This window comes from Corvus hawaiiensis, chromosome Z (genome assembly GCF_020740725.1).
Source record: "Corvus hawaiiensis isolate bCorHaw1 chromosome Z, bCorHaw1.pri.cur, whole genome shotgun sequence".
NCBI classification, from domain to species: domain Eukaryota; kingdom Metazoa; phylum Chordata; class Aves; order Passeriformes; family Corvidae; genus Corvus; species Corvus hawaiiensis.
In genome coordinates this window covers 71,675,385-71,689,896 of record NC_063255.1, presented here as the reverse complement: position 1 = coordinate 71,689,896, position 14,512 = coordinate 71,675,385, and the positions used below count along the sequence as shown (strand labels likewise).

Below are 14,512 nucleotides of genomic sequence, written 5' to 3'. Positions count from 1 at the left end.
CTGAATGGAGTAAGATTGCTGGAAACTCAGGTATACTTTGTAAAGAGACTATGAAATGGGGTTTTTTTCTGTAAATAGTCCAAACTCTAATAAAACCTCTAATAAAAATGTCTTTTAAAATAAGACTTTTCCAAAAAAACATAATGCATATTGAGCACTCGCCAAACGATTATTACAAACCATATTGACTTTATTTAATTATGGGCTGCATAACCATGAAAGTATTTTGCATCCTGCTGAATAAGCTTGCACTGTTGTTTGGTTTGAGGTTATTTTGGTTTGGGTTTTTTCTTTTTTTCCCTTCCTGATTTTCCAAAGAAGTATTTGAATAGTGTTCTCCCATTGTTAGCTGACATTGTTTGTTCGAGGTTTTGTGTACCTGGAGCCTTTTCAGAATGACTCCCTCAAATTCAAAATACTTCTCATGTTCTGTGGTATTACCTCTGCTTTTGTTATGCACAGAGGTAAAATGACAGTTATATACCAGGGCAGTATCCAAAGTGTGTGAACGTCAGTGTCTGTGCAGCTCCTATTTTTAGGATAAGCTGGCATAAAAGTGTGTTTAGGTGAAATACATATGTGTCATCCTTTCTTATTTTAGACACCTCTACGGTGAGGAATCTTATGGGGAAAATTCTTAAGGACAGTAAAATAACGTGGCTTTTGCATATATGTAATAGGACTTGAATCTTGTAGATTTATTCCAGTTTCCATTAAGGTGTTGAATAATTTTCTTTCTTCATGAAATTCAAGGGGGAAAAAAGTAGAGTACTAATTAGAGTGCTAATTAGGTGGGCAAGACCTTTTGAAATAAAAACGGAGTTTAAAGTAAACCTTGACCATGTTAGTTCCTTAAGTGTTCTTTGGGAACAGATATGCTCTTGGTGTTGGTTTTATCTGTTGGAAAAACACAATCTAAAAATCAGTAAAATACATAATAGAAGGTTATACATAAATACAAATGTTTCATAATGCTAGTGGGCTTTTATTTTTCAGTTTTCTGTAAGAGAAGCTGTTTGTGTTATTTAGATCTTAATTGTGATCACTACTTCTTAACTGAATCTTTTTCTCCATTTGCCATGATGTCTTTATAATGTAAGTTTGTTATAAAGTTATTTCTCCTGTATCACTGGATTATTATGTATTATTGGTGCATAATAACAGCAGTTGTGAGTATAATTTGCAGAATGTAAAAATATGAGATGAGTATATGTGATTGATGTGGAGAAAATGTTCTGCCTTTAAATTAAATTTTGCACAGTTGGCCCAAAAATAGAAGCTGTAGACAGCACTTTGTTGGATTTTTAAGGAATTTCATTAAATTTTCAGATGTTCTGGGGGGTGAAAGTAGTGTTACCTTGGCCTTACCTCATGAAAAAAAAGGGAAAATTGTGAACTTCAGCCTTCTTGCTGCCAGCTGCAAGAGGAGCAAAACCAGTTAATAAGTTTCTCTTCCATGATTTTCCCATGGAAGTCTGTTTTTTTGGTTGGGTGGTTGGTTTGGGGTTTTTTTTCTGTTCAGAATTTTTTGTTTTTCTTTACAATATTGTGGTTTCTTTACAGTTGTTTGGTATTACGATGGCTGTTTTGTTAATGGCTTTTGTTTGCAAGTTCATGGTTTGGGATTATTTCTGAACAGTGCACTAGTTTTGTGACACAGTGAATGAATGCTGGGGGTAGAAGAGAAAACTTTATTTTAATTTTGTGACCAAAAGTGTTATGTTCAGTGCTCTGTTTCATGGTAGAGGTTTCTTGTTTGGTTGGTTGCTTCTGTAGTTGGGTTTTTGTTTAGGTTTTTTTCTTTGTTGGCTTGGTTTTTCTTTTTAAGGGTTTGAGTTTTACAGTTGATAGACTGCTTCATGCCAAGTTGCTGTTCCTTAGTCATACGTATGAAGTGTAATGTCTAAGAATTCTGCTTTTGTTTTAGGTGCTGAAGAAATTCCTTCCTATGCATAGGACATTTTAAACTAGTATGATTTGTTAAGCATCTTTTTGATATTTTTTTTTCCTTGTAATTGAAATGGAATATCGTTGATGATTAACTGGATTTTCTAAATATATTTTTAATTACATTGATGTGAATGGGGATCTGTGTCTTAGGCTTCTTATTTAATTCCATGCATTTATTGATTTTGCACCATGTAATTTATAACATGTAATTTGCACTATGTAATTGCACCATGTAATATCCTGTTAAGATTTTCTCAAGCCAGTGGAAAGTGTGGCATCCTTATTTTGGATAATAAATTCTGTTAATTCTCTTTTACTAATGCTATGTTTTTCTAATGTGTTGAGAATAAGTATTTTTAATGCTTTTTATATTTCTCTTTTCTTAAAGGTCACAAAGACAGAACTAGAGAAACTAAAATCTAGCTATAGGCAACTAATAAAAGAAGTAAATTCTGCCAAAGAAAAGTATAAAGAAGCTGTGGCTAAAGGTATGATTGACTTAATTTTGTGTATTTTTTAGTGCCCTTTTCAAAACTGGTAAAACTCTAAGAATGAAACAAGGTAATTTTTTTTATTTTGAGTTACATTTTGATTAGAATGTAAAAGGTTATTTAGTGTCTTAAGTAAGACAGGCTGATTGTCATTGTGTATGCTTGGTATAATCTTTTAAAAATTCATAAAATATAAATGGTGATTCTTTTCAGTTCTTGTATTATTCCTTCAGTGGATGTTTTTGAAATCTAAAATTGCTCAGATGGACTCTTGTCTCATCTGCGTTGCAGCTGCGGCTTACTTGCCTGTGAACTACTATTGTTGCTATAGTGGCATCAGCATCAGTTTCTGCCAGTGTAGCACATCCAACCTTTGTCAACCTCATCTACAAGAGGAAAATAAGTCATTTGCACACTGAGATTTTTTTTTTAGGGAATGATGTGTTCAATCTGCATGGATTTTGATTCCTGTTGAATTGTGCTTGAATGATGAGATAAAAGAGAGCTTTTTTCTATTATGTATTGAAATATCTTGCTAATAGTTGCTTTTATGTGTTCTTCCAAGATTTTCTTTTCTTCCTTTAGTGAAAAGTGACTGAATGGCAGGATGTAAGTGTAATTCCAAGATCCATCCTAAGGTTTTGTCTGACCGTCCAAACGATAGTTAATGTTCTTGGTTCTGTTGTAGTATAGTTGTAGTAGCTCTCAGTGAGGAGAGACAGATGTTTTTTTCCAGCTTTGTCCAAAATTTGGACAAAACAGCAGGGGACAAGAAGTTACACTTAGCACTGTTGAACTTTTACTGTTTTATTTCTTTTACTGAAGTTCATAATTACTTTAAAATGCCTACTTAGATGTTCATTTCATCCAGTTGCAGGTTTTCTGTATGTAAATTAATTTGGTTACTTGGTTTATCTTCAAGTAACTACTTAACACTGGAATATGTAGTATGTAACATGGAAAATGTAATAGGTTGTTCAGATCTTAGTGTGTTATTTTTAGCCCGTTTCATCCTGTCTTCCTGTTACCAATCTGGTCGTTCTCTATCCCTGAAGCACCAAACTTTCCCATTGGAATAAAGGAGCATTCTGACTGTCAGCACTGTGATGTTTTGATGTGGTTTTGATTAACTGAATTAATGTTTCTTTAGATAGACAGCAAACATAAATTGTTTTTAAGACACTTATCTCCTGTGGTTTTCTTTGACCTTCTCTTTCAGGGTTTTATCTAATGTTTGTCTTATTATGATTCATACTGAATTTTGCTTCCACTAAAACCTTAGTGTAAGTCTGTTTTGACAAACACTGACGCACATAAAAATGTGACAGGTTTTTCTCCCAAAAATTGCAGAACTGCTTCTCCCCGCTGCATCCCAGGCCCTGTTCCTGTTTACAAATACTTGTGCATTTGATGAGCTACTACAGTTCTTTGTTGGTTTCAGGTCAGCTGAGCTGCTTCAATTTTTTTAAGTCATGGTATTTCTGAGCTTTTAAGTTGTCAAACTGGTTCACTGGTGAAGTGGAAAGTTAGGGAAGTCTTAAAATTGCAATGCTTCATTATTCCAGGGTATTTTTTATTCAGTAAGCAATGCTTATTCAAATTATGTGCTATTAAGATATATTACTTTTGTTTATGTACAAACTGGTTTAGTTTTTCAGGATTTCAAGAATTACTGAAAACAAGGGAAGAAACAGTGGTTACCACAACAGTGGGAGGGCATAACCAAGTATTGAAAATAAGCTGAACACCATTTTGTTAAACAAAAAAATTAAAATCTTTTGACACCAGTTCTTGCAAGTAATGTGTTAAAATAGCCCATCCAGCTCCATTTGTGTAAAATGTTGTTTTAAACAGAGTCTGTTCCTCCAGCAACCAAGTCTGTAAGACAGTGACTGACCTTTCCTGTCTGGAGCTGAAGAGGACAGCTACCTCTTAGGACATAAAATTTTAGCTTTGCTGTGGGGGTTACTTGTAAATTTGTGCAGCACCTGTACTACAGGCTGGTCCCCAGGAAAAGAATGAAATTTGCACAATGAAGTGTCTGACAAATGTCTCTGTTTTGCAAGAGTAGTGATTTTGAAATTTAGTGACTTTTTTCTGCTTTGTTTTGGAATAGCACAGCCACTTTCTGGTGAGAGAGTAGGTTTATTAGAGCTGCTAGTGAAAGAGGTACAACTGGTTCTTCAGCTTGTGAAGATAATTACTGTCCAGTTTTCTGGTTGAGTTGTTAAAAGTGATATTACGTTCTGGACTAAACACACACAGGAGAGGACATTAACTGATAAGGGTGAAGGCTGGCAAAGTTTATACAGTGGAAAGTGATTTTGTGATTTGCTGAAATCAGGAGGTATTCTCAGGTAAACTTGAATTTCTGTGTTTGCTACTTTACACTAGCTAAGGGGGCAGTCGCTTTGAATCAGTGACACCTTAATGCAGGGTTAGCATGTCATGGGTTAGCATAACTCCGGAAGTGATTTTCTTGCAAAGAGGTGCTTACAGCTTCCTCTATGACCTAACAGAACCTATCAGCTGGCCAGTTTGAATATTGACAATTTTTTAAGCCACTTAAAAAAGCCTGACATGCCTGTATGGTCCACATTTAAGAATGGACAAGCCCCAGGAAAGCTCTCTTGCTTCCAGCCTTGGGACAGGTAACTGGACTGGGCCTGTTTGGGGCCCAGCGGGTCCAGGCTGGGCCCTGCTTCGTCTGGGCTGAGTCTGGGCCAGGACCTGCTCAGCCCAGGCCAGGCCAGGCCACAGCCATCCTGGAGCCATGCAGCCCTGTTCCACCCGCGCCCCCCTCCAGCACTGTTACATGCAGATGGCGTGGCCTGGCTGCCACCCCACCTCTCCAGTGCGGCCGAAGATTCAGCTGAAGCTGCCCTGCTGCCTGGCAAAGATCATGGGACCAACAGCGATAAGCGAATTCCAGCTGCAGGGCCGGGTGAGATTAACCCTTTTAGTGCTGTAAGTTTCCTCCAGAACAGATGAAGCCTGCAGACATTAAGTAAATAAAGTAGAGCTGAAAACGTGAGGGAGGAGAAAGAGGAGATGCTTAGGAGCTGAAACTCTGTTGTAAAGCTATGGTGGTGATGGACTGTGATATATCAGAGTACCCGTTGTAATTTCATGAAAGCATGGGGGGTGGAGCGTTCAAACTGCAATTGTGAGCAAAGGCACCTGTGCTGGAATAAGCAAATGCTGGAGCAGCTGTAATTTGATGAGAAGTTTGAACAGGGAGAGATGGAAGTGATGAGGGCTTTTGCTCCAACTGGAAGGAGAAGACCTCTGTTCCTAGAGATGAAGATGATGAGGACTCTTTTGCTCCCAGGGAAAGGGGAGGGCCTCTATTCCTAGAGACGAAGATGCTTCCAGAGATGGGTAAAGAGAACCTTTGTTTTTGAACACCTCAACCTTAAAATGGCACCCCAGTAGCTCAAGATTGGACCCTCAAAAGCAGTTGTGGGGAAAGCTGTAAGTTGGGGGCAGGGACTCTCACATGCGAGCAGAGAACCAACACGGGTGGCTGTCTCGTTGTGATACTGAGCCATGAGAGAACTTTTTGTGGAGATGTCTCCATAGCATGAGCAAGAGAGACTCCTCTCCCTAAATGAACTGAACGAGGTTATTATGGAAGTGGTAAACACACTGAAAATCTCAAGGGTTGTCTTTTTACATTGTCAGTGGGAGAAGGGAGAAACGTGGGGGGAGAAGTGTTCTGAAGGTGTGGTCTGATTTTTTTTTTTCTCTTAGGTCTGTTAATAAACTTCTTTATATTCTTTTAAGTTTTGTGCCTGCTTTGCTTTCTCCTAATTCTCATCTCACAGAAAGTAAATAAGTAATGAGTGTTCTGCACCAAACCACTACACTAAATTGGTGTTTCCACCTGGTTTACGAACTGAACCTGCTACACAGGTGTTTTCATTTTTTGCTGAAAACACTAGGGGCCATTGGAAGAGTAGTAAGTGTTAAGGACTGAATAATGATACTGGTTAGTTACATGTTTTGTTAGTGTTTGAGCAGTGGGTAATGCATGTGGTGGGAATTCTTGGATAGTTTTTTAGTGCGGAAAAGGGAACTGGTTTCTGAAGGAATGCGGGAGCTTCATTGTGGAAGACTTTGTTCTGTCCAGGTCTGGAGGAAGGGGAGAGTGTCTGAGAAGCTGTTCTGGGGAACCCTTTGCTAGCACTGCTTGTGCACTGGGGGAAGCAGTGGGACAGTTGTGTTGCAGAGGGAGCACCACTGACGCTTGGCTGCCACTTCAGCCTTAGGCTGGGTTGCAGTGCCTTGTTATGGCCACCAGTGCCTGCCTGATGGTTCAGTCAGAAATGACTGATTGATCTTGTTTGTTCTAGCCCTTACCCCAGTAATTCATGCATAGCTGCTCCTTTCTGGACCAGTGATTACCGTGGGAATCACAAATGCAGTCTGGTTGGTTTTTCTTGGGCATGGAGGCTTCAGGTGTCAGGCAGTCTGGTTGATGTTAGTCATTTGCATGATAGTTTTCTGCCTTTATTTCCTCAGTCATTCATTCTTACGGTTTTTTAATACATGGTAAGAGATAACAGCTGAGAGGGGATGAAGTCAGCAAGCTGAACTAGTCCAGTGCCTCTTTAATGAGGCATGCTTCAGTTTTTGGAAACCTGTGGACAGATTGAATACAATAGTCTTCTGGATTAGAAAGCTTTGTTCAAAGAACTCCACAAAATATATACAGGAAATGCAGAGCATGTTCCTCTGCAGAACTGGGGCATTGGAGTCACAGGGGATGCAGGGGTCTTTGGAGCAAAATATAAACAAAAGCATATTATATTATTTTTCTATGATGAAATGGACAGCCCTGTGAAGTGTTTTGGATGTGTGATATTCAGAAAGAACAGTGTAAACATTTTACAGCAGCAGTTCACAGTAACAGTCTCAGAGGGTATACAAGTCTGAGTTTACAGTGCTGTGCTAATCAGTGATGCTGAGTAACAAGGTGATTAGAATGTGGCACGTTGATGTTGCTGCTGCAAAAAAACACATGAAGCCAAAATTTGTGCCAGATGGAAAAGGCATTGTTTCACTAAAGAAGTCACAAATCTTCTGGAATAATTTTATGAATAATCTATTAAGAATACAAAATGGAGACTGTAGGACGACAGTAAGTATCACGTGTGTTATTTCATTGCAGTTTGAATCTCATTTGGTTGGACCAGTTACTGCTTCCACTTAAGTTTGCTGTTTGCACAGTTACTTTTGTTTCAGCAGGATTGTGCATCTCTGTTTAGTATAGTTGCATGTGTCTGTGGGGGTTTCAAATATTTTCATCCTTGAATTTTTTGTTAAGCATTACTTAACTGCTGTATAAATAAGGAAATAATGATTACACGAAACAATAATTTACTCAGTTCATTACATGTTTTTTAAAAAGTTGAAATGCATTAATAAAATTTAGCATCTGTTTTTATAGCTGATTTTGGTGTTAGATGTTGAGGTGTGAAACAGTTGCTCATATATCAGTAAATATTGCAAGTCGGAGCAGAGCCAGTGTAGCTTTGGGAGGTTCATACTGAATTTTAATACAACATACTCTTTAGAAAAAAATACAGTTTTTCTGTAAATACATGAATTACATGTGTTTATTGTATTCTTGTTCCTAGTTCATTACTAATTGAATGTAGAAACTATGTTGCAGCATTCTTAGGTGACATAATGGATCTGAAATAAATAGTAAAGGAAAAATACATCAATTCTAAGTATTTAATATCATAATTCCATTTTATGCTGCTATAGCAGCATAAAAAATACTGCACCAGATTTCTCTAGGCTTGTGTTCCCTGACAACATTGTGATTTAGAGATGCCTAGAAATATTAACTGTACACCTAGCACATTATACCACATTGCTTCTGATGAAAGAATGTTTTCCCTGCAACTCTGGTGATTTAATACTTCAGAATTGATGTGACTTCTGTGGTACATACTGAAGTTGCACAGCAGCATAAGCTCACATTTGTGATGAATAAAGGAGCCGTTAAAAAAGCTTTCATTAAATCAAATTATTGTCCTACTATTCTTTGTAATAGCCGAGTGGTCAGAAAATACTTATTAGGTGGCCGGTGCATTCATTCTGAGATGCCTTTAAAATTGTTATTATACAACTGCATTTCCTGGTGACATGTGTTGCCTGTAGTTGTTCCTTCAATAAGGGAAACTCTTAGTAGGATATTTTTTAAGCTTAGTTTTGACTGAAACTCTCATACTGCTAAGACAAAACAAGTAACGCTGGCTGAACTGGTCTGTCTTACAGAGGTCAGCAGACTGCATAGATTTAAAATTAATGCTCTACTGTAAGTGTTTCAACACTTACATACTACCAGTGTGTGCTTGGAAGGGGTAGGGTTGTTTCTTCGCTAAAATAAAGCTTCTAGAGCAGGGAACCCGAGAGAGTGGAAAGAGGTCGTGGTGACTTCTTGTGCAGTGTGGGACCAGCTTGGACCTCTGGTTTCCTCTTAACACAGACATGCAACCCCAGGATGTGCTCTCCTCAGTCCTCACAGACCAGCAGGCACAGGACTGAGAGAATTGGCTGAAGGTGCTTAATAGTTCAAACACCTGACAGCAGTTCAAAAGATAGAACATTCATTTTTGCTATTTTTATGCTATGTTATTTACTTAAGACTGGGCTGATAGCTTTGGTGAACTAATACTTAACTCAGAAGTTTAGCTCTGGTGTTCTTTAAATTTGAACACTTCAAAATACACAAATAGTTTGGGGTTTTTTTTCCCATTAGAAAAATATTTACTATTTGCAGTCATTAACTTGTTAAGTAATAATCAGGAGAAACTTCTTACCCTCTTCTCAAAAGTTGGTTGAGTGGAGAAAGGACTGTGTGACTTGTTGAAGAAGCACATTCATGTAAGACTCTTGCAAGACGTAAAGGGTAAGAGACATTAGAGACTGAATGTGAAGATCCTATCTTGTTTCTGTCTATCTTTGTGATTTTGGTCTTGTAAAACCTGTGTTAATTAAGAGCACTGTGTTTGCATCTCCTGATTTGCAGAGTGATGATAAGGCTGCTCACCCACTAAATTTCTGAGTGTGCTGAGTAGTGCCTGCAGTTTGCATAAAAATTGCTTTGTAGATAGGAATGTTTCTAAAGCTTTGAACGCAAGTCTAAATTGGGAGTGGAGTGGCTAGAGAGCAGCCCTGCAGAAAGGGACCTGGGGTGCTGGAGAACCACAGGCTCCACATCTGTCAGCAGGGTGACAGGTGTTATCTTGGGGTGCATCAAACACAGCACAGCCAGACAATCAACAGAGGGGATTGTCTTCTGTATTTAGTGTTAGTGAGGCCTCACCTGGAGCACTGAGAGCAGTTCTGGGCCATACAGTTTAAGGATGTGAAGGCACTGGGATGCACCCAGAGAAGGGCAGCAGAGCTGGCAGAAGGGCTGGAAGGTCTGTCCTGTGAGGAGCTGCTGAGGAGTCTGGGTTTGTCCAGTTTGGAGAAAAGGAGGCTGAGGGGTGACCTCACTGCCCTCTGCAGCTTCCTGGGGAGGGGAAGTGGAGAGGGAGGTGCTGATCTCCCTGGGATCCAGGGACAGGACACACAGGAAGAGCTCACAGCCATGCCAGGGGAGATTCAGACTTGACGTTAAGGAACATTTCTTCATTAAGAGAGTTAGAACGCTGGAACAGGCTTCCCAGAGAGGTGGTTGCTGCCCCAGTCCTGTCAGTGTTTAGCAGGCATTTGGACAATGCCCTCCAAAATATGCTTTAGTTTTTTGCTAGCCCTGAATTGATCAGGCAGTTTAACTTCATGATTCTTCTAGGTCCCTTCCAACTGGAATAGCCTAGCCTAGCCTTAGGGAAGTGAAGCCAGGCTCAGTATGGGAATCCACATGCTTCAAAAGCCATGTCACTGGTGGTATTTTTGGGATCAATAAGAGCTATTGTATGAGGAAGTAATTTTCATAATCATCTATGGTATTTAGGTGTCTCTAGCATTGTAGTGTGAAGTATGGAATTTAAAAAGATAACTTGGATCAGGAAGGTCCTGAAATCAGTTGAATGGGTAATAGAGAGTAGTCAATTACAGAGCAAGTTCTACAACCTGTGTCTTTCCTACTGAGCAATGAAAACCAAGGAAATTGAGCAAACTATGAGGAATAGAATTGGAGAAGTTAGAGGTTGCCCCTGGAAGTGGGGCCCAGCAATTTTTTTCTCAAGAACTCACTATAAGTTGTGTAACGTACTCTTCAGTATTGGGAATCAATTAATGTAAATATACATAATTATATTGGCTTGATCTATAAAAGGAGTCCTTTTTTCCCATCATATCTAGGCTTTTAAATTATTTGCTGTAATTTAAGTGCTTAGTCCTTACTGAAATTCAGTTGAGATAATGAGCATGTTGCCATCCCATTGGTACTTGCTCCAGTTTCAGTCTGTGGAGCAGTTGAGTCAAGCTTTATGATTCTCTAATGTAAACATATTTTATTGTTTTAAAAAAATATCTTGCTAGAAAAAGACCTGTTTGAAAGCCAGGACCATCTCATTCATAAGTATAATGGAGTGTTCTTTTCCAAGCACAATTAAATAGTGCTCTGTGAACAGGTGTGTCTCCAAAGTCAAAATAAATAAGGAAGTGACTGTATTGGAGTTTTGTTATTGATAAACAAAGGTAAAGATAGCAAAAATGCTCAGAAATCATCTGTGTTGTTGAAAATGCTGAAAAAAATGTGTAGATGGAAAGATAAATGCAGTTCTGGAAAATTATTTGAAAAACAGCAGTCATAAACAATGGGAAATGCGTTGTAGATCACTATATGCATTGACAGCTTTACAGTTTAGTGCTGGTATTTACAAAAATAAAAGTTCCTAAATCAAACTGAAGAAGGAAGTTTTTTCTGTCTTAAAAATTATTATGGCTCAAGATTTGCATGTCTACTCAAGGGATTATTGTTGCTTCCTTAAAAAAAAGGAGAGAAAATATAAGAAAAATGGTAAAATCTGATTCTCCCCTCTTTTCCCATTTTAAAATTTTCTGAAATCAAATACTGTGGTACTTAGTGAGATTTTAATGCAGAAAATTGAACCAACTCTCAAGCCAATCTGCTTAGCTTTCTGTGGGACCTTGCCTCTTCCCTCCTTAATCCTAACCCATAAGGTCGCTCCTTGTCTGTTGCTCCTCATCCATCCCAAGGCAGAGCTCTATGCACTCCAGCTGCTATGTCATGTAAAGTGCAGCTCCCTCTCCTTGACTTCCTGGGCTGCTTTTCCCCAGGAGTCTGAATTCTCCTTTGCATAGCTCCAGTCCTGCCCCCATGATCCTGACAGTATCCTGGCCCTACAGCTGCACACAGAGAGCCAGCTTACCATGTTTATCTGCCACGCTGCATGCGGTAATACACAGGCACGTCATCCCATCATGTTGAGGTCCTGGTGAGGATTTGGGGGACTTTACTCACACTGGTGCCTTTTGAGAACCTTCTTGCTCACTTGCACCTCCTGGAGGTAACCCCATCAAATTCTGTTTTGTTTTCTTTGTGATTGATCCATTCCCATCTTACCATGCCCTTTCCTTAGCAGTCTCCTTCACTGCTCCCTCAGGACTGTGGGTCATCCTCTCCATCCTGTGTAGTTTCTAGTTTAAAGCCCTCTTAATGAGGTCAGTCATTTTACTGGCAAAAATACTTTTACCCTGCTTAGGAAGGTGCTTCCTATCTTCCAAGCAGGTGGTGTTCTGCAAAAAGGGTCCCATAGTAGAATCCAAACCCCTGTGGCCGACACTGGTTCCGCAGCTACTTCTCAGTTTGTACTGTCAGTGCCCTCCTTGCACCCTTTCCCTTCACTGGCAGGATTAAGGAGGACACAACCTGGTCCCTCATGCTTTTCATGTCCGCCCCCAGAGCTCTGTAGTCACTTTTGGTACTGTCCAGGTTTCCCCTGGCAGTGTCATTGCTGCCCACATTTCTTACGACATTGCCTTTGCTGTTTTTCCCTGTACTTACCTATACCCAGAAATTTGAATGGATTTGCATTTTGCAGTCCCTGAACTACAAGAGACAGTTATGTGAGTTCCTGGTATGTGTTTTAGTCCTCAGTTTCACTGGATTGTTAGTCATAGATTTATTTATGTATAAAGACTTCCCTCCTTCTTGTTACTTGTGTAGATTTTCAGCTTGTCCTTCTATTTTTCATTTTGTTTGTCTGTTTCCACAGTTCTAGCATATGTAAGCTTTCTCACTGTGTTTCTATTGGAGGGATGTAACCATATAGTGTCACATCAGATGTGTCATTGGCTTATTTTGAAACTAAATTAAGTTAATTATCAAAAACGTGGCCTATCTAATATTGTGTCAGACAGATACTACCTTCGTTGGTGTATCTACATGGGATGGCATTTGCTGTGCACTGAAGCCGAAGGTCAGGTTTCAATACCAGGAGCTATAAATCTATAAATCTAGTTTGTCCATTGTGAGCTAAGCCTTTATAATGATCTCTGTTGCCTCTTTTGTGATCAGTTTGTCATCACTTCGGAATGGCTGAAGGTCTAGCTGGAAGGAGTTGTAAGAGGGTACAAACCTGAGCTTGTTGGCATAATTATTTATTTTAAAGTCAAAATATGTGTGAAAACCTCCTCTGTTTGAGATATTTATTTCCTTATGGTCAGTTTCTTTGAGGCACTTGCGCTGTACATTGATGCTGATTTAAAAAAAGATGAAGTGAACATTATGAGCTGAAATTTTTCTCAGTTCATTGTCCCATCCAATATTTTTTCTTCCATTCTAGGTTATTATTAGGCCACAAGAGTCTAATAATTATGATTGCAAGAACTTCAGATTAGCAAATCATCCTTTTAATTGAAAATAGACTAAAACATTCTTTTCCTGGATGGCTGTGTTGTACTGTATGTAGTAAAAGCTTAGATGAGTTTTTATTAGAAATTGAAATACTAGACTCCAGAATGATTGAAAAAGAATGCCAGCCTTTTCTTTGTAAGTGTAAAACTTTCATAATTGAATTTTGCAAGCGTCACAGTGCAGTTTATGGTGTGACATATTGTATATACAGTCAGTTTCTATTAACATTAAACAGTTTTGTCAACAGCTGATGGCAGTAGAATTACAATTAGATCTATTTATGAAATTCATTATACAGATAAAGAAAATTGGCTGTTTTCCTCTATGCTAATTGTCATGTAGAACAACTCTGTATGATGCCTCACTGCATTTTGCTACTTAAAAAAATAAATTACAATATGAAAATAATACTGTAACTGTGTCCTCTGAATTAAATATAGGTCCAAGGCTCTGCTTTAAAGTTGAGTGAATATGATAATTTGATGTATGTTACAATTAGTTGAGGTGTTCTGCTGAGGAATAATGTATAGCAAGGGTATTTAGTCCTTAAAACAGATGGGAAAATAAGATAGTTTAGCTGTTAATGAGGTTTCTGAAAGAGATATAGTATTATTAAATTGCTACTTACATGGATTTGGTAATTTTAGTGTAAATTTTCAGTTTAGTTTAACTGTTGAAGGTGGTTTGTTGCAGTTCACAGGTCAGAAGCTTGTACTGATGGTTCATGGTATGATTTCACATGTGCTGATATTTCATAAGCTGAAAACTCATAAGGGATGTATTTTAAACACATGTGTAGACAGCTTGTAGGTTTTAAGCTCTTAAACAATGACTTAGGGAGATAATTTTGCATTATTTGATTTAGGGCATGCTTGAGCAGGATTTGCCAAACACAGAATAAACCCAAGAAATAAGGCAGCATTTTTGTCTCTGGTACCATCTTGCCTGACTCGTCTGGCTTCCCTGGACAGTCTGTCTCCCAATGGATTGGCAAGCAAAACTTGGTGCTTTCAGCCCTGGCTTCCAACTGCTTTGTCCTCTCCTTTTTCATCCAGTCTTCATCCTGTAACTGCTACATGACCTGTTCCTTTGCCTTCCAAACCCTCTTCAGTCACTTTCCATTATTTCCCCATGTTCCACATGTCTCTCCTTCTCCAGAAAGACCTTACAGGGTGTATGTTTTACTCTGAAGATGACCAGGTTGGCTCTGACTGCTGTATTT

General features: G+C 38.8%; 1 protein-coding gene across 4 annotated transcripts in view; it reads left to right on the top strand.

Moving 5' to 3' along the window:
• FER (FER tyrosine kinase) overlaps positions 1 to 14,512 on the top strand; it is a 161,984-nt gene that overhangs the window by 24,173 nt on the left and 123,299 nt on the right. For all 4 annotated transcript variants that reach the window (XM_048292938.1, XM_048292939.1, XM_048292937.1 and 1 more), the window contains exon 5: positions 2,339 to 2,438. In XM_048292938.1, coding sequence (XP_048148895.1) covers positions 2,339 to 2,438 — 100 coding nt within the window. The remainder of the gene's footprint in view (positions 1 to 2,338; positions 2,439 to 14,512) is intronic.